Raw genomic sequence first — 22050 nt, 5'->3', positions numbered from 1 at the left:
TATATTTTAGATTTTTATTTATATATTTAATATAATTATTATTGATTGCTATGGGAGGAGAGTGTTTTATTTTTTTTTATATGTTCATTAACATATGACGGTAAGCATGAAAAATAATAATACTATATATTGTAAACTATTGTATGATTAAGAATAAATATCTAGCGATATTACATATAATTGTATTATATTATAGTCATAAGTTATTGTCGAGAAAAATTTTTAACAGGCATCGTAAAAATGCTGTTAGTATTAGTCATACATATGGGATATGTTACTACTGTCTGACCGCGATTGATCGTCACTACTAGTTGAGCCGGATAAACGTAAACTATTTGATGCACGCAGCCAGTAAAAAAGTTAGCGTAATATAAACTAGGTCGATATGTTGAGCGATTGTCCTGTTAACTTGTTATTTTTTCATGGATGAAAATTTTTCTCTAAAAGTCACGAACGAAAAGAAAAAAAATAATACAATATAAAAGAGTCGGCAGCGCAATACTGATCGAAATAAATCAGGTTGATATTTAAAATTACATATCTTTATGGAAATAGATACCTATTTTTTCCTAGCTATATTTGAAACGCTTAAATTTAATTATTAACATGAAAAAATTTAACATATTATTAAAGTATACTATTGCAATAATTACGTTTAATAGCTTTTATGATTTAAAGTTTAGGTTTATGTTAAATTTATAATTAAATTTAAAGAAATTTAATCATATATATAATTAATTTAAAAAGAAATATGATTGTGTATCAAGCATGTCTAATCTCTTTTAAAAAATGTCATATTTTGACGCAGAGGTATACATATTACAAGGCAATACTATAACTCTTTTAATTAGTACAATATCGATATTCGAAAATGGCTAGTTTTTCTGTAAACATTACAATAAATATAACGCAAATAGTAGTGAGCATTACCTGACACTCATAAAGGCCTGCATCTTCCTGGTTGACGTTCTTAATTAAGAGACTCCAATCAGGATTGTTTAAGACAAGGAAACGCTTGTCTATAGAGTGAGTGTCTCGACCTACTGTAAGTAGTTGTCTATCTTTCCGCCTGATCCAAGTCACCTGAAATATGAATTTTATTTCATAATTTGTTCTGATGAATAGTATAGTTGCGAATTATAAGTATTAATATGTAAGCAAGTTATTTATATAATTTATGCTCTACAATAAGTTTACTTTACTGCATGAAAAAATATTATAACAAGTAACAAGATTAAAGACGAAAGTAAATTATAAATCTCTCGCAACTATCGTCTATTTTACATATATGCTAGGTGTGTATTTTGTCTGGTATATTTTCTTCTATGTATGCATTTTCTCTGTTATTTATTCAAGTATATTATATTATGCACACTTGCAGTGTATACAGGTGCCCTAGATTTTATTAAATCAGTCGATTATCATATTTTTAAAACACAGTACTTTGTATTCTCCACTGTGAATGTTATATAATTCTGTTTTACAGTTACTGTAAGTTGTAAATTACATTCAAAATAAAATTCTAGAGCCGTTCTAAAAATCATTTTGCATTATTTATCTGCAGCCCGGCAAAGCAACCGCATATGGTGGAGAGAAACGACCTAAATCCGTATGTATTACTTTGCTGGCACTCGATTAAATTTTCAGCCTCGCAGGCAATGGAAACAGAAGTACCTGTTTGACAGATCTTCTAAAATATCCGGCGCGATATTTTGCTAGAAATATATATTGCGTAGGTTTCGCTCGACTGACTTCAAAGATAGACATCGGCGGTTATTTATGGAAGATGTCACCAAGATAGAAATAGATCTTCACGGAATCTCAAGATATTCTCAATCGTCGGTCGATCGAGCGAGAAGTTTCTCCTCTTTGAATGTATATTTACTATAGATATTTCGTTCAATATCTGAATCGTTAGATACTTTTCTTACAGTGCAAGGTATCGTATTATAGTTTATATAAGAGAATACTCTTCTTTGTATATATGTGACCGTCTTTGTATTACAGACTTTTTATATTCATTGTCACTGAAAAGAAGTCAGTTGTAAATTTTTAAAATTGGATTCTACGATGGGAAGAAAATTCTTTTTATAAATAAATATACATAGATCCGGCTTCGTTTCTCTTTCTTATATAAAATTAGATTGTTCTATCTAATTACAGCATAAAACATATTTGACTTAAATTCAGTCATATCTTTTAAATGTTACGACACACTATGTCGTTTATCTAAAAGCAAGCCACGAAATAAGATCTGTGGTTTAATTTCGCAAAAGACGAAAATATGTTTCAATATCGATATTTCAACGTTTATCTTGCTTCTTGCAATCTTCATCTTTGTCTATTCTTTTTAAACATCTTATATCAACGTAGAGAATGCACATTCATTATTATGCGAATGACTTTGCATGGTGATGAATAATTTTACGTTTAATATCTGTATTTCATGATATAAAAATCCAAGAAGTAATGGCCAAAGTTTTGACTGATTTTGACTGTTTACCTTGTATTGAAGAATTTGAAACAAGCTTGTAAACTTGCTAACGTAAAGAACAAAAATATATATACATCTTTAATAAAATATATGTTTAATATATTAATGTATATTCTTTTAAAAATTTCTTATTTTTGTTTTCAATCAGCATCTCGTGCGTGAGCAAGCTTTTCTATAATATTACTTTTTATATTATATATGAATTCCCGATTTTTGTATTTAATATATTTATTCTGCAAAATGACATTATAATCTCGAACAAATTTTTGAAAAATTCTAGGTATACATATATTTATACGCGTATTTATAAAATGCGAGAAATTAGTGATGCTGCTTTTGGGAGATGCGCGATTTCCAGTCGGTTCAATCTGCCAATCCTGATAAAATTAAGCGGATTCGCGAGGATTATGAGCGGCATACATGTTGAAGCTAATTACCAGCAGGATGTTTCAATCATAGAGGTAGATTTAATATTGACGAGCATAGAATAAATAATTCGCGGATAATGAGTGGGGGCCATGACGCGACGGTGCGTCCATTGTCGTCGATATGTAAAAAGTCGCGTCGCGTAGAAGCAAAATTACATAAAATTTGGAGAAAATTCTAACTTTCTCTTCTTTCTTTCATTAAAAATCATACAGATATGCGATGACTTGAATGTTATTACAATTTACCGTCTCGATCCACCCCTTCCATCTCGTAGATTCTCCTTATCTCCTTTTTTCCTTTTTCCTCATTTTTCTTTTATCGCTAATTTTATCTACGATTGAGCTTTTAATTGGTTTTTAAAATGCGAACTTAGCGCTTTTTATTCTGTTATTGATTTATTGTGCTTTAAATGAAATTCGTTAAGAATAACTGAATATTTATAGGACCAAGTTAGAATATAATATAGATAGAATATAGATTATTAACAATGTATAACATTGTGATTGAGATGGGAATATAAAGTATTTGTAAATCTTTTATCTGAAAACATCAAAGCACGATTTTTAATAAAGATTTGTCTTTAAAATTAAAACAAAAAGTATATCTCAAAATATTCAAGTATTAATACAATAAAATCTTTATCTTATATTAAAATATAATTTATGTTACAATATATAATTATAATTTAAATTAAGAGAGAAATTATTATACTGATACCCGAAAATAAAATTTGTTTTACTTATGTACGTATATTCCGCGTTATGTTTACACGCGCATATGTATGCACGTAATTAAAAAAAATTGCCTTTAACTGTAACTCAAATTAGCAATGCGCTGAACATACTTTGTAAAGATATCCGTTATACGTGTAGATAGAAAAAGAAAACAATAAATGCGTGGTACAAACACGTATGAAAACAAACGGACAGGCTGCAAAATTATATTTCGAGTCGGAATGTAATGGCCGACGAATAGCTCGTTATCTTCTCTTTTTCCGTTCATATTGTTTATTGGCTTCACATACTCATTGTTTCCAATTTCCACGTTTTATACATATATGTTAATTAAATTATATGTTTAAAAATGTGTATTGTTGTCGATGTTATAAATTATATACTATCCTTGAAACATATATGTGTCAGAAATCGTGCATATAGGGCTGGGAAGTAACGCGTTATTTTTTGTAAAGACGTTACCATAACAGTTACTTTTTTTTCGATAGCTATAATGATAACGGCGTTATAAAATTTGTTTTTAACGGAAGAAGTAATTCCAATATATTTTTTTTAGTAACGAATAATAAATAGTTACTTTGATGGTTATTTTTTAAAATTTTCTGACTTTTCTCACTCTTATTATCACATTTTTAATATATTTTCTTCTGTTTATGATACACGGATTTACGACCAACTTTGGTATAAATAAGGAACGAGTGTGCCTTACGATCCTACGATACATTCTCGTCGCATACGTGACGGACCATTGTGAATGGCTTGGACCGTTCGCATGTCACGCATACCGTAACACGCACGTGTTATCGCGTAAAATGACACGTTCGTTGCGGACGCGTTACATTCGGATGCAATTTGGACAGAAAGACAGAAAGAGTGCCCGAGGTTCCAGTCGATGCGACATGAATAAAAGATGGACCGAGCTATTTTCTCGGGCTATTTTCCTAGCGTGCCGATATTGACCGATAACTTTTCGATATCTTCCGTCGAATCTTCCGACAAAAGCTGTAATTAATCCTTTGAGAGCTCTTTCAATTGTTTTTACATCTTTGTGTTCGAAGACGGCAAGTTCGATGAATATACAGACGGTAGCGAAATATTCTTTCATCTGATTGGTTGTCTTATCAATTTAAAGTTGATTTTTGGCATAGACATAGGTATTATATTCATAAGTTTTTAATTTTTAACATTAAAATTTTCACTTGACTCAAGTCTTAACACAAAAAATTTATTTAACATTTGATGCAAATATTAATAGTTGATTATATACAATATTTCATCGCATCCATGAAATTTGATTTTCCAAAACTTATCATCTTCTAAATTATAAATGAAAAGCTATTATATCTTTCAGAAGTGTACCTGAGTGGAATTTCAATTTTGATCGGTGACAGAAATAGTTCGGTCGGCGCGATTCTGGAAAAAAATCGAATACTCGCGGTACATCTTCGTGAACGATACTGTTGCTATCACGAATTCGCGGCAGGTCTGTTTTCTATAGCTACATCTTTTCGCGCTTCCTGTATTGAATGAGATTTTGACGCAGTAATACTTAGAAGTAAAATAAAAAAAATATATAATAATAATATGACATGTCTACAAAAAAATGTATACAGAAAATCTGAAACTTAATCTTAATTACAACATTGCTTACTTATCTAATTATACTTATTTTTAACTTATCTTAATTATAACATTCAGTGTATGTATGATATTCCTAAAAGAAGTTTATATACTTCTGAGCGATTCTATTGTATATTTTATAATTGTAAACTTTGTTTGTTTTTTTACGAAAATTTAATCTATTAGCATTACGTGTATTATTAGAATTTGGAACTGCACAATTATGATATAATACAATCCTCTATATATAATTTGGAACTGCATAATTATGATATAATACATCCTCATGATAACGTATTTTAATGGGTGAAAAGAAACATATGAAGACAACGTCATATTTTTTACCGATAAATTTTTACTGCAACGAGAATGCAAAGAAAGCGATGATAATGCTTCGAAGCCTGATGTTTCCTGAGATAAATTTTGACAAGCTTTCTGTCATAAAAGTGACAAATCATATATTTAAATATCATTACAATATTAGCTTTTGTAAAATGACTGTAAAATGCTGCTTGTAATTACAATAGGAAAATTGTTAAGTTGTTCGGTAATATCTGAGATGACAAGTCCTTAACTTTATTGCCTTTTTTATTCTGCGTAGACTATTGTATATATAAATTCATTGAGTATATATATATTTATTCTTGAGTTTGTTCTAATTGTGAAATTTCAATTTTCAGTGTTTGAGCCCGATCGATCGCTTCGTTACATGATTCACTAAGAGAAGATAAAATCTTCTTTAATTCTAAGTATTCTTTTTCAATATCGATTGAATTCTTCTTTATTTCAGGCTTAAGAACTTTTATTGTTTTGAAATAAGTTGTTTGAATTTGTAAATATTTCAATAACTGACAAAATGTATTGTTTATAATTAAAAGCGTATCAGAAGATAATTCAGAATGCTCCTTTAGTATAGAGTCAGTTTCTTGTAAAGCCTTGTCCGTTTCTATGTCTGAAATAGATGAAGTACTCATTTTTTGTAAATTCTCGTTATTAGTAGAGTTTTCTATATTTCCAACAGGTGAAGTAATATCCTGTGAATTCTTATCATCCAAAGATTTTGTTTCATTCAAAATATTACATGAATCTGAAGTACTTGAAAAATTATCGATGCATGAAGAGCAGCAGAATCCAACGTCAGAAGTAGTGGTAATATAAATTGGTTGAGGTTCGCTATGATTTTTGTGTATGCAATTGAAATGCTGAAATTTCTTGCATGGACCTGTACATTAAAAACCAAAATTTGTGGTAAATTTACCGTGATCGGTCAATTTACCACAATACAAGCAATCACTAAACTCCATGGTATAAAAAATTATAATATTCAGTGTTTTACGCGATTAATCAAATGTCAACACGTCGGTCGAGACACTATCGCAAAAATATATGTAGTTTGAAAACTGTAACATAAATGTACGTATATTTAAATATGACATGTAAGAAGGACAGAGATAGTAAACACAAGCAAGACGCGAGTGTTGAAGGCAATATACAATTTTAAACACAATTTCAAGACCGTTACCTGAAGAACTGTATCGAATTGAAAATCCTCTATTTGTTTAATTTTCAGTTTTAATTTCCAGAAATAAATTTCTTTGAATTCAACGGCTCAGGTCTATAAAATATTAAAAATATTTCCGATGGTGACATAATCAGGAGGCAAGAAGATTGATTATATGATATGAATAAAACACTTTACCTGCACTTAATTGTGATTTACGTATGCATCCAAGAGATTCAAATATTTGGACTGCTTATTTTTATCAGTAGAAATAATTCACTTTGTCTTAAAAGAACCACAGCAAAGCGAAAATAGAATGTTCCGCGAAAATTATAAAAATGAAAGAACTCGTGAGAAACATGTTTGTCTTTCATATCTTAATATTTAGTATTATTGTTAAAAGAAAGTATAATATATCAAAAAATAGAAGGACTCTAGTCATCAAATTTTTCCACTTAAACCTTTCTACTTAAATTTTTTATTTTTTTTATTGTAATAATTTGTAACTTGTGATCAGTGATATATAATAATATATGAACGGTTACATTATGCAGTGCAATTACTGATCAAGTTAGGTAGTATTCCCGCTTAACAACACCTGCTGCCTAACGTGCTCGGGTCCGTTTGTCAGCTGGTATGCGTGCGTTGGTGTATGAACTACTTCATCGCATTACATTAAGCACCAAAGGTTAATGATGTCAGTAATAAACAATATGGTCCCTAACACTGTGTTCTCGTGCGAAGGGTCGCGTTAGGAGAAATGTCACGTAATTGACCCTTCTATTCATATGTTCTATAAATGTTGTATGTAAAATTGTTGAAATTTTCGTCAGAAAAAACATACAGCACTTTCTCATTTTTTCTTTTTCTCTTCATTGATATCATTCTAGTAATTTAATACTATACGTAATGTAATTAATTTTCTTCTACTTTTTTTTTTCTACAGAACGATTGTAATTTTAATGGCAACATAATCATATTAATTGATAAGTTAATGATTTTACGAATGAATGAGAACTTTATACGATTGTACAACTATACAATTGAAGAACTTCATACGATTGTACAATAATACGTTGCGGAAGGCCGCATGAATGCTGCTCGTTTAATTAAAGGGTTTCGCGGTATAACGAAAGGCGTTTGCTAGCAGCGAGGCGTGTTTTAGTGACTATAAATTTCCAGCGTAGTTACATAATCGGGCAAAACGTATGTCGTAACAAGAACCGGATGTTTTAGCATTCGACTAGGGAGAATGCGATTATAAAGTTCCATGCATGTTATACTCTCATGTTGACCGCTCGTTAAAAGGACGATAGAGAGAGAGAGAGAGAGAGATTTTACTTTTAATATTTATAAGACTCTCTGACAAATTTTTTATTCAAAATTTTGAATAAAAGAGAAATAACGAAGGGCATATTAAACTCACTTGCACTATGCTTTTTCAATAAAGTGATTATAAAGCGATAATAGCAAATTTAAAAAATTAATATATGTATTAATGGAAAAAAACTCTAAACTATAATTAATATACGCTTTGAAATTCACGACCTTTCTTTCTATTATTGAGAATTAATGTCTAAAGAATTAATATTAATGAGACGGCAACGGGGTAAAAGCAGTAGCGCTATTACGCAACTTTCCGCACGATTAATCGTAACATGGACTAAATAGGACCGTGTTAATAGGAGGTATAAATATCCTATGATTTATTCATGTGACCCGTTTGAGCGCAGTCACGCTACTAATTTTCCAAATCGTGGACGTTAAGTTGCTCCTCTTTAAATGTTGTCCAAGAAAATCTTGCATTCTGACATTGTTTAAATTTCAATATTTTATGTTTAAGTTGTAAAATTATAGATGTTTTGTCATATGTGTTATTCTTTATTGTTTTATATTAAATATGCATATATATGTAAATAAGTAGAGAATTAATAGAACATCGTAGACCTCGTATGAACTGTTTTTCTATATTCTGGTATTTTTTAATTTAACTATCAACATTAAATATTTTTTATTTTTTCTTATTAGATTTTACAAATCCGTTAAAGTTTATCGGTCAAAATTTATTTTAAAAAAATGATTTTACTCTCTATTTGCACGCGCATGCACACACATACGTCCACATATATATATATACATTTAAAGCAGCGCTTTTCACAAATTTTCTTTATTTTTAATTTTATATAATTTGAGAAATATTCTGATTTTTTTTGTGGAAAATGGATCGACTTCAACGTGCATATAAGACGACGTCAAAGAGTTCATATAGAGGGTGATTCATTGATAGGTGACACACATCATAGATACAATACACGTGTAATATAGCGAAAGAAACTTGTCAACAATTTTCGATCCATAAATATTTTTTGAAATATCTTCTGCTAATTATTGTTACCATTATATTTTGCTCATAAGCTTTTCTCTCTACTTTTAATTCTTCGAGTTAAGAGAGAAACCTCGGTAACTGTTGCAACTCAAGAAACAGTGGGAAAAAAGTGACGCCTATTCACAAAATCTTTAGTGCAGTGTTGGGCTAGAAAGAAAATTCTTCTTTCACACGAGCATGATCCATTAATCATGGCTTTTCTTCGCACGTGTGAACCCGCCGCGCTGCGATAACATCGGCGCACCATTTAATTAATGTCCCCTCGAAAGAACGGTTTCCAATCGCAAGAAATTTATTGGTCCTCGACCGTCGCGCGGTCCAGCTCCCGGTCCCGAGACCACTTTTCTCCCCATTTTATTTATTCCGTTATCTTACGAGGGTGTTTTCTAGACCGGATAAACTTCGAAGATTTGGACGAGATGCGCGTTTTGTACTCTTTAACCGTTTCTCCATTTTTGGTTTTGCTTTTAGAGTTGTGTAAAATGGGGACGAATTGTTTTAGACGAAAAATCTAAGATACCTTAATCCATTTGTGAATATTTTACTTTTTAAACAACCCGAAGAAAAACATTACATGCCAGATTGAGAAATATTAACAAAGTTCCTATTTTACTAAAATGTAAAAAAGTTGTATAATAAATTTAAAATATTTCTCTCTAGCAAAAAAAAAAAAAAAAAAAATATATAATTATTAACATCTTAAAATTTAGCAAAATTAACTATTTTTAATTACATATTTTATTTATAATAAAGTAGATGTATATTTTTTCGCGAATTATATTCTTAGCGCTATCTCCCAAAATCCACACAATACCGATATCTCTCTCAAATAGCAATTAAAATTATAATAATCCTCAGCAATTACAATTACCGTAAAATATTCTATTTTCCTTTGTCTTGTGTCTGCATCGCCAATTTTCATCTCTGATTATTCTGTAATTTCGAATATGCGACCTTTGGTGCATCCCGTTTCTCTCGCTTTCTGCTTATTACGGGAACTTCAGAACTAAAACATTCAATCTCGTAAAAGCAATATTTATTGGAAGACTCGCGGAACGCGACTCGATCGCGTATTCCACTTAGCTTCTCGTATTTGAGCGTCATTAACAGCGAATTAATAGGCAACGTGAACACCACACGCCGGTACATTATCGGCTCGTGGTGTGTCATGCCGCCGGTTTATGGCCGTTGTTCCAGTGGTTTACATTCAAGGGTACTTCTCAAAGCTCTAGTCGAGCCACAGAGAATCATTCGGTTCAAATGTCGAGTATTCTTGACGGAATCGACATCAACGAAATAATTGCGCGACAGAGAAATTAATTTGGATTGAAAGTATAATTTGTATCTTCTGATAATAATAGAATAGGTATGATAAGAAACTAAAAAATAATTTGTATTTAATTAACAATATTTTTATTCGAAAGCTATTATGTTGTATCTTGACATTTTATTGAATTTCAAATATTTTTACATAATTTTAGGAAAATTAAATTGGTAAAGAAATATATCTCTAAAATTAAGCAGCATGTAATCTATTTTGAGAGAAGCCTTTTGCATGTCACATTATAATTTATCAATGAATGGATTTGCGTTTGACCGACGCGACGCAATGGACACGTTTAATTTGTCTGTTTAGAAGTAAATGGCGCGTTACATGGGAAACTGAATCGCTTCATCTCGCAGCTCGTCTGGATTGAGTTTCGGCAATAGGCATGTCTCTAGCCTGACATTCACTCGATGATCGGAACCACGCCAGCGTACGCTCGTTTGTCTTGTTACCGCAGATTCAACGCGCACTTGATTCGCTGTCCCAAATTAGCCGATGTTTCGAATAGTGTCCGACACTGTTGTTTCGGTCTGTCGGCTCATTATCTGCTCTTTCAATGTGACAGATGAGGCGCCGCTGCGTTTGCATTACGGTACGTAAAGAACAACGAATTTTAGAAGAGACAATTTATTTAAAGGGATACACACATATCTTTTTAAAAATAAAAGAAAAAAAGAATAAGCGAGTAGAGCAGAATATTGTAAGTCATATCACATACACAAGTCCATAATTTCATAAGTTTATATTTTTAAAAAGCGTAACATAAATAAACATTATGTTTTTTATCAATAATGTGCACAGATTTGTGAGGAAGATTTTATAATTATTTCTTAAGCAAAAAGATAAAACGGGAAAATTTGATATGATTTGATGTTCTATTTTTCATTGATCCCATTTTTTTTACTGCATCGATGCACCTGTAAAATACAACACTTTTTTTCAATGAAAAGCCGCATGATTTTTATATGAAGTCTGATTCTTCTTATCAATTCTATATACAAAAAAAGATTTTATAGAAATCTTAATAATTTATAAGACACTTTACACTTTATGTAAAATCTAAATATCCACACAATTTTCACATTCTTATTTGTAGTGATATCAATTAGTGGTATATAGTTTCTTTTAAAAGAGAAAGATTTTTGGGATTTAAAGAGCACAACTATATGTACACAGATCGCAGATTAAAATGGGAAAAAATGGGAAAATACCGGAATCAATAACTTGAAGAATGTTTCATAAAAATCCTATTTACTTTTCTTACATAATTGAGCTTGGATCGAACATTCCTATCGCGCTTCTCGCGCACGTGTATGTATATCTAGCCACGCGTGATCGTGCGCGTTCTGATATGCGCGAGTGCATACGAGAAATTCATGGGATATTATATTCGGCCGATGTGTCGCGTATAAATTTCGCAGCAGTCGGCGCCGATATATGAATATTTCGGAAATCGGCACACGCGCGTCCTAAAATCCTTGCGGAAATCCCAACGGAATGCGCGGAAACTTCTCCAATTTTCTGGCTGGCGTGGCAAATCGTCTCTGGAACGCAATACTAAGTTTGCTGCGGAATAGCGAACGCGACCTTCCGTGAGCCCTTTTTTTTCGGATGCTACTTGCTAATGGAAGATTCGCGTAGCTTTTACAATTTGTATACTTGCGATGAGACAAAAAAGCTGTAGGTTCTATAATTTCTAAAAGAAGAATTATTTTTCCTAAAAAATCTGAGCCAATTGCATTATAAAAAGCTGCAAGTGCTATTTACTGTTATATTATATTTATGGAATGAAAAGAATATGCAGATTACTTTTTCCGAATTTTTCTCAAATAAATGATGTTAATTGAGAAAGCAGTTTTTTTTCTGAAATTTACTAATTGTAGCTTCCCTTGTATCAAGCTTCCATTTGTTGGATTATGTAAATTTATCATATTATACCGTATAAATGTGAGTTTGGATAGAATTTTACGATAGCTGATAATCTCGTGATTCTGAAATACAGAATGTAAATTACCTCGACGTTGTGTGAACATACGAAGCAAAAAAATTCATCCGTGATTGTCTGTTATAGCAAGGTATTTCTCACGAGCTTGTTAAAATGTATGCTATTATGAATTCTGGAACGCAAAATTTCTGTAATTCCATAATATTGCTTATTTAAAGAGTTTTCGATTAATATCACAAAATATAATTATCTCATTTTATCCGCTCACGTTTTTCACGTGAAAATGCCGTTGTTTCGATGAAACATGTATTTGTACATCGCATGCTAATAAATATTAAAGCTTAACAAAGCATCTCTAATTAGCGAGATCGTCGAATTTTCAATAAGCAGATAAATTTTGTGGAAGATAAATTCTGCGTAGACAGTTTATTATTTCACGATGAGAAGAGAGTTTTTAATGAAAGTTACTTATGTAATATCTTTATAAAAGTTTGATATGGAAACAAGATATAGACGAAAATATATAGAGTCGTGCGATCAAGTTGCAAATATACTTGCATATATAAAGGTTTTGTTTGCAAAAAAGTATTTTGCCTGATGAACGTTCATCGATATTAGCTGACCTAAATTGTAATTATAAATTAATTACAATTCTCAATAACATGGATCTGAGCGATAAAATTAGGACATCCTATTTTCAGAAGCATATAAAGCGTGACTGGCCAAAAATATAATTATTAATATAATTATTGTATTACATACAATGCGCGTATTGTGTGCACGTATTGCATACGATTGTGATATTTATTCAACGACTTTGATGTTTTCAGATTTTATGGTTTCAAATATTTGATTACATCTGATTTAACATATTTCTAAAAGTTCTCACATTTATTTACGATATGTAAATTATTTTTAGATTATTTTATCATAAGATAATTAAATTAGGATAATATAACGTTGTAATATTTACAGGTCAAATTAAATCGACAAATTTCGACAAATAAACGGATCTGTGGTACTTACAAAATTGAAAAACATAGTAGTTTGTAAGAGACTTTTACTATCTTGACATGGCAACGGCAATAAATGAGAACGTTTGCGTTTATTCGTCTGAAAAACAATAGAGATAAACCCGGCAGAGTAAGAGAACGCTCTCCATCGTCATGGAATAGGATATATATGCATCTGCATGTGCGCGATGCATATGTGCACGTAACGCATGTGCGTCACTCGTTGCGTGCGCGCCGATATCACACACCGACACACGCGTCGCGACATAGAAACATTGAAAAAGCCGTATGGCAAATATTTTTGCCACAAAACGCGCCAGCAGCCCGCGACATTTTCCGGTACACGTTGCACGGTAAATTTCACCGGGAAATTTACCGGATGCGAGTAGCGTTTCGAGCGAGGTTTCATCTCGTGTACAGGACCGTGAGGAAATATCAGCCGTTAACATTGGCCGATGTATTAGTGCTGGCAATATCGCGATAAGAAGTAAAAAGTATTATTTTTCAGATATCTAATTTACGATCGAGACATTTTGGTAATAACGGTCGCAATAAATACGATATCGGAAGTGCTGTGCTAACAAGTATCGTAATAACTTGTTGCAAGAATTAGAAATGAAAGATGAATTAGAAAGATTATTAAATAACTGATATGACTAATATCGTATTAATATACGAACAATTGCAATATTAATTTTTTGCACAATAAATTTATATACTTTATTACTTAATTATCGCCATTTCAGGAACTTATTTGAATAATGTTATAAGCAAAACGCATATATTGATAATTTAACGTTTATCTAATTTTTAATCGACCATATTAAGATAACAATATTGTTTTCTTACTTATTGTTAGCTCGTACAAGATAATCAATATTTATCTTTTATCTAAGTTTTAATGAAATATAAACGTTTCCTTATCTTATACCGGTAACTTTTCTTGTTAAAGAAAGAATTTAATCTATTTTATTATTTGTTCTAAATATATATATTAAGTTTATTCACGAAATAATAATGGAATTGGATACAAACGGAAGATATACACGGATTCATAATTTTAAATTAATTCCAGCTCATATTACGCAGTTTGCATGTAAAATCGCGAAGGGCTCTTCATGGTAAACCCTCGTTGTAAAGTGCGCGTTTCACTCTGTAATTTCTGCCCCGAGCGCGGGTGCGTGCACGCTTATATTTGCCGTTTAACTCGGTTAGGCTTCAGTTAGACCTGTGCACCGGAATACAATAGGCTTCAGGAATAATTACGAAATTGCGAGAATTATTACTCAAGAGATCCTATTCTTCGACATTACATCATACCAGCGCTTAGAGAGCTATTAAAACTCGACATCACAATGGCCCATTCATTTGGCTCACCGACCACTTGTAAATTCATTGTATATGTGCATATAAATGCAAACGCAATTATGATAAAAATTATATTGCAAATTATAATGCTAAGATATCTTATTATTATAAATATTTAAAATTAAAATTATAAATATTTCAAAGAGAAAATCCAAGAGATAATATAATATAGTTATATTATTATTTTATTATTATATTAAATTAAAATCATTTCAATAATTTACGTAATGATGATTTGTAAGTACTTAAGATGTATAAAATGTTCCTAGTTTTATTAAAATGGGTAAAAAATTTTGTTCAATAATTATCAGGAGATATATAATTTATTATCAAATATATTATATAAATTGGAGTTATAATATATCAGGTCTACCGGAAAGTTCTGTCCGTTTTTGGAATAAAACAAAATACAAATTTTCTGATAAATTCGGTCTCGTACCTTTGTAAGATTTCACGTCGTTATATTTCTTATCATCGAAGATACTTCATTATGCGTTTGACACTCTACAAAATGTTTTTCATCGACCGTGTTTATTACGATAGAATAAATTTTATTAACAATCGATATAATTTTTATAATTTATGACACAATCAAATTATTTTGTCCAATTTTATTTTAATTTTTTATTTCTATTTTTTTGATAAAATTAGTCATTAATATTTTTCGAAATATACATTCGTCTTGTTTGACATTTGCTCGTAAAAAAGTGATACGATTAATCGCGAGATTAATCATCGTATAGTTAAGGATCTCGGTATTAATATGAGCAATAAAGATGAGTCATCATCAATGTTTCCAAGATTCTCTTCCGCCTTATTCTTGTTTCAATCTTGAGGTCGACATTTAGTTTTCGAAGGAACAAACGGGCAAACGCGAACTACAAGTAACGTCACCTCCATTAATCTTCCTCCTGCTCGGATTAGATTTAACCTAAGGGATTCTCACGATCTTGTCTCGACCGAAATTACGATCGCGACCTCTTCGTGACTCTGCATCATGAAAGCTGATTCATCTCGAAGGGGAACAATCCGGAATAATTGAAAATAGAACACATAAAATATTTAATAAATCAAATAATTTATGTACCAACTCTATGGAATCTATTATTACATTAAATCTATATTGAAATAGTACTTGTTGGTAACAGCAACCAAGATTGTATAATGATTAATTAATTACGTAATACTTCTTTTTCCTTTCTCTCGAGGCGAAACGTGATTATGCGTTTGCGCCAATTGCAGAGCAATGCTATTGACGCGCATGTTTCGAGCCGCGAGCTTGAAGATAGGCAACGAACAATAATCCGACAAAGAATAATGGATAGCAATGAGGTATTGTCCCGTGTCGCTTTCAACGAGTCCAATTAAAGCGCGTCCTTCCGTCGGCTTAAAGTCAGAGACGCGGTGGAGTTTTTTCACCGGCAACGAGTGGGATGGAGAATTGTGTAACCCTAGGTTTCAATAATAAAAGTCTCGTTACGTTTTGCGTTTACGCTCGCTATAAATTATCACGTTTCCCGTCCGAATGTTTTTTTTTGTCCGATAGCGATTGCGCGTCGCGGAATAATTAAAGCATAACGAATTGACAATGTGGTAAAATTCGTATTGATTTTCCCGCGACCTTTTCTGTTCCCAACAATATATCATATTTACCGATATTATATTAGGTCTACCGGAAAGTTCTGTCCGTTTTTGGAATAAAACAAAATACAAATTTTTATTACCGTCAATAAACTTTATTAAATAATGTAATTGCCATTATTATTAATGATTTCTTGCCAGCGTGAGGGCAATTTGTATATCCCTTTTTCGAAAAATGTTTTATCTTTTGATGCGAAAAATTGAACCAGTGCTTGTTTGATATCTTCTTCATTTTTGAATTTTTTGCCCCTCAAAAAATTTTGTAAGGACAAAAACAAGTGATAGTCGGAGGGTGCTAAGTCCGGGGAATATGGTGGATGCGACAGAATTTTCCAGCCTAGTTCTGCAATTTTTTGACGAGTATCCAAAGCAGCATGTGGCCTGGCATTATCATGATGCGGTATGATGTTCTTCCTATTGAACATCGGCGGCCTCTTTTCTTGGACTGCTGTATTTAAATTATCCAGTTGCTGACAATACTTCTCCGAATAATGGCAATTACATTATTTAATAAAGTTTATTGACGGTAATAAAAATTTGTATTTTGTTTTATTCCAAAAACGGACAGAACTTTCCGGTAGACCTAATATTTCAATATTAAATGTACTATAATTTCAGTTTTGCTGATGTGTGTCAATTAAATAGCTAAACTATATTATTACTATCTTTTATTTTGTGGAAAAGCTTAGTTTTTTATTTATAATAAAATTAGTCTATTACCTAATAAAAATATTTTATTTGTTATTTATTTAATTTGATTAAAATAATTTGGCAAAAATTTTATAATAATAATTTTTTTTACAATTATGGAGTTATTGCGTAAGAAGATATACACATTTTTTCCTCTCGAACTCTTTCATTTTATTTCATGCTCTATTAAACTCAACTTCCGACATAATGTAACGATCATTTCACGTACATATCGCATGTATACTTTGTCAAGCCCGCCTGTGGAATAATTTCTGCAGTTGCCGTGGGGATAAGACAAGCAGGAAAGAGATGAAATTTCATCGTAGAAGCGATAGTCATTCTGATGTCATGGGACACTCAATAAAGCGCGATCGTAAATAAAGTAGTGTGCACCTACCATGTTATTCGCACGAGGGATGCCCTATAGGCATGGCGTTAAACGTTACCAATCCTACGAATGCACGGGTAGATTGCAGTTTTGCGATTGTATATGCGAGCACGCAAATAGCGTTGCAACAGGTGTAACTGACAGAACGACTTCTGCGTGATTTTGCCTCTTGCATTAGTTAACGTTGATAATATAAGTTAAACAATATTCCTATGATTTTGTACATAGACTGCCTTATGTTCGGTGCGGCATTCGTGCTCGATCACTATTTGACAAGTGGTTACAGTTTCACAAACCTGCGATTGTTTATGTTGGGTTGGAGTTATACTTGCCAAATTGATTCTTCCTCAAATAATTTTTAATACGAGAAATGTCGACCAACTAGAGATTAACGCGATTATATTTAATACTTTTGAGTGTTTAAAATTTCTGCTAATTTGATTCATTTTTTAATATAATTTTTGTAGTTATGTGTCGTCAACCATTAATTAATAACGTTCTTGATATATCTAATCTATACATCTAACACAATGATAGATGTCTTAAACATTTATTGTATTTATGTAACATAATTTCATGAAGTACAAATTCAAAAAGCTCTTAATAAGTATCTATATGTATTATATAAATACATACAAAAATTTGTAATTAATTGTAAGTATGTTTTTAATCAAACATTGAAAATAATCAAATTATTTCTATTTGTAAATTAATCGTTGACTATAAATACCGTTTCAAATGATATATGTAGTAAAAAATTTTCTAATATTTTAAATTTTATAAAATTTGATCGGGTATCATATTTTGAAAGGCAGATATTGACAGCATTGTACCAAAATAAATTTAAGAAAATTGATTTTTATTAGAATTCATATAATAAACAAAAAAGTGCACCTTCTCTTCGTCGCAAATAACTGAAAAATATATAAAGTATGCAGGGTGAACATATTATGATGCCAATTTTATGATGTTCTTTCCTCTTTCTAGCTAAAAATCCGTTTCGCGCAATATCTATTCTAAACGAAATTAAGACATCCGCTTGTAATACATCTATTCATGCTAATTTATACATTAAGAGATATATCTCTAATATATGTACATAAATGATCAACTATGTACTTGGTGCATCAAGGGCAATGTCTGGAACGAAGCGGCGCTGATAGCCGAGCTTGCATGGTCGATCGTGAAAGCGCACATATGGGCGCTATATATATATATATATATATATATATATAGCAAATATATATACAGTTTAATATATGACACATCCATCGAGCGGGTTAGAGCATGTGCTCGTTCACGAAGGCGCCCCGCTAACAAGCAACGTCGCCGACCGGGGGTTGCTATGTCCGCCTGATGAGGCAAACGATTGACCCGAGCAACGCGACGATATATTGCTGCAGGTGTAACCGAGAATTTTGCCCCCGAATCTGCTACAGTTGCAAGCACGAAGCGTCTTCAAAGGGACAACGAGGTCCCGCTAAACAGCACAGACAGATCTGTACCCGAGCGGAATTTCAATTTTGATCGGTGAGAGAAATAGTTTGGCCGGCGATTCTGGGAAAAATCGAATACTCGCGGCACATCCTCGTGAACGATACTGTTGCTGTCACGAATTCGCGGCAGGTCTGTTCTCTATAGCTACATTTTTTCGCGCTTCCTATATTGAATGAGACTTTGCCGCAGTAATACTTAGAAGTAAAATAAAAAAAATATATAATAATAATATGACATGTCTGTAGAAAAAAATGTATACAGAAAATATGAAGCTTGATCTCAATTACAACATTGCTTATTTATCTTAATTATACTTATTCTTAACTTATCTTAATTATAACATTCAGTGTATGCATGATATTCCTAAAAGAAGATTTTATACTTTTGAGCGATTCTATTGCATATTTTATAATTTATCTCTGTTTGTCCTTTTACGAAAATTAAATCTATTGGCATTACGTGCATTATTAGAAATTGAGACTGCATAATTATGATCTAATACATAAATCCTCATGGTAACGTATTTTAATGGGTGAAATGAAACATATGGAGACAATGTCATAGACAACATTGTTTTTATACTAAATACGTAACTAGTTGTTATTGCTGATAAATTTACAAACGGTCAATTTTAATTGTCGCGATAATAGAGAATCTTTTATTAATGTAGATTTATTCGATCTCAAATAAAGTAAAAATCTCGGCAAAATAAAGATGTTTCTTCTTTATTTTTCTACCCATATAAATTTTTACCGCAAGGAGAATGCAAAGAAAGCGATGATAATGCTTTGGAGTCTGTTTTTCGAGATAAATTTTGACAAGCTTTCACAAAAATGACAGATCATATAGATATTTAAATATTACAATATTAGCTTTTGTAAAATGCTGCTTATAATTATAATAGGAAAATTGTTAAGTTGTTCGGTAATACCTGAGATGACAAGTCCTCAACTTCATTGTCTTTTTCATTTTGCGTAGATCATTATATATATATAAATTCAATTATTGTTTTTCTGTTGTAATTGTAAAATCTCCATTTTCAGTTTTTGAGCCTGACCGACCACTTCGTTACATGATTCACTAAGAGAAAATAAAATCTTCTTTAATTCTAAGTATATTTTTTCAATGTCGACTGAACCCTTCTTTATATCAGGTATAAGAATTTTTATTGTTTCAAACAAATTTTTTTGAATCCGCAAAGATTTCAACATCTGACAATATCTATCGTTTATAATCAATAGCATATTAGAAGATAATTTAGAATTAAGCTCCTTTAGTATATAGTCAATTCCTTGTAAATTCTTATTCGCCCATATTTCTATGCCTGAAATAGATAGCATACTCATATTCGGTCTTTTACGCGATGAATCAAATGTCAACATGTCGGTCGAGACACTATCGCAAAAATATATGTAGTTTAGAAACTGTAACATAAATGTACGTATATTCAAATATGACATGTAAGAAAGACAGAGATAGTAAACACAACCAAGACGCGAGTGTTGAAGGCAATATATAATTTTAAACACAATTTCAAGACCGTTACCTGAAGAACAGCATCCAATTGAAAATCCTCTATTTATTTAATTTCCAGTTTTAATTTCTAGAAATAAATTTCTTCGAGTTCAACGGTTTAGGTCTATAAACTATTAAAAATATTTTTGATGGTGACAAGATAATCAGGAGGCAACAAGATCGATTATATGATATGAATAAAACACTTTACCTGCATTTAATTGTGATTTATGTATGCAGTCAAGAGAGTCAAATATTCGAACTGCTTATTTCTATCAGTAGAAATAATTCACTTTGTCTTAAAAGAACCACAGCAAAGCTAAAATAAATGTTCCGCGAAAATTATAAGAATGAAAGAACTCGTGAGAAACACGTCTGTGCTCGCATATCTCGTTTTCACGTCTGGGAGCATACTAACCTTTTGGGATGTACGGAAATATACAAAGTCTGTTATTGTTCTATGTTTACGATGAAGTTATTATGAAAGTCAAGTCGTCAGTGTTATTAAGTTGTATATCATCTCTATCATCTCTCTTTTCACAGCGTTCATATAAGAAATTCGATATAACTCTACTTTTTATTAAAACCTCTATTTTCTTATATATATCTATTTTTATTGCAATATATTTAATAATATCTTCTTATATATAGTATTCACACAGCACATTCATTAATCTTTATCTTATTTAGTATATATTTTGATATTGTTATTACGTAATAGATAATTCGCTCATAATAAATAGCCAGTTTTCTATTGTTACGTAATTAATTGTTATTGCATTTATAGCGACATCGATATAACCACTTCCCAAAATAAATATAATACCTGCGAGCTTACACATTTAAAAAAAAATCCAAGTCACAATTTTGAAACTTATACAAATTTGCAACTCTTTATTACATAATAATTTTTTATTTTAATAAATAAATAATTGTAATAAAATTTAATAAATATATATTTTATATGTAAAGAAAATATTTTTATAAGTTTGTTTTATGTTCAAATACTACGTATTTGAAAATACCGCTTTTGTCTCTAGAATAGTTCTGCGCTTAAAAGAATTTGCGCTATTTCTTCGGCGGTGGTTACTTTTAACCGTGGACAGCTACGTTGTGCGTCAAGAATTCCTTGCGAGATTGCACACATCCGTAAATGCTGAATCGAGCATTTCGGAAAACGATAGGAAATATTTTTGCGAAAGAAAGAGAAAGTATATGAATGTACAAGAAATAAATCAAATAAATAGCGGGAATAAATCGAATGCCAATAGCGTATATTTACGGCAGCAATAAGTCGCGATACATTCGTTTGTTCTATTTTGTCAATGCAATTCATTATACAATAACTTTGATCTTATTTGAAAGATAATTTAATTCTCTATAACTTTTGTTTCGGTACTTTTTGTTAAAAGACGCATACTTTCCCTGATATTTGTAAAAATGTAAAAAATAACCGTGATTTCAGAGGTTTTTGGGCGCTAACTTTTTAAGGAAGCATTTTT

At 31.2% G+C, this 22050-nt stretch overlaps 1 protein-coding gene and 1 long non-coding RNA gene across 2 annotated transcripts in view; both read right to left on the bottom strand.

The window, feature by feature from the left end:
* LOC115233820 (zwei Ig domain protein zig-8-like) overlaps positions 1 to 22050 on the bottom strand; it is a 116278-nt gene that overhangs the window by 6583 nt on the left and 87645 nt on the right. Inside the window, exon 4 of the mRNA XM_029804422.1 lies at positions 931 to 1083. Within this exon, the coding sequence (XP_029660282.1) occupies positions 931 to 1083 (153 nt within the window). The remainder of the gene's footprint in view (positions 1 to 930; positions 1084 to 22050) is intronic.
* Positions 18375 to 20965, bottom strand: LOC115233821. The gene is made up of 3 exons (XR_003883844.1): positions 20760 to 20965; positions 20580 to 20679; positions 18375 to 20457 (listed from the first exon to the last, which is right to left on the bottom strand). It is a non-coding gene; the product is annotated as an uncharacterized LOC115233821 (long non-coding RNA).

The sequence above is a fragment of the Formica exsecta genome, unplaced genomic scaffold (assembly GCF_003651465.1).
Source record: "Formica exsecta isolate Colony F162 unplaced genomic scaffold, ASM365146v1 scaffold191, whole genome shotgun sequence".
In the NCBI taxonomy this organism is placed as follows: domain Eukaryota; kingdom Metazoa; phylum Arthropoda; class Insecta; order Hymenoptera; family Formicidae; genus Formica; species Formica exsecta.
This window is presented reverse-complemented; position numbering and strand designations above follow the sequence as displayed.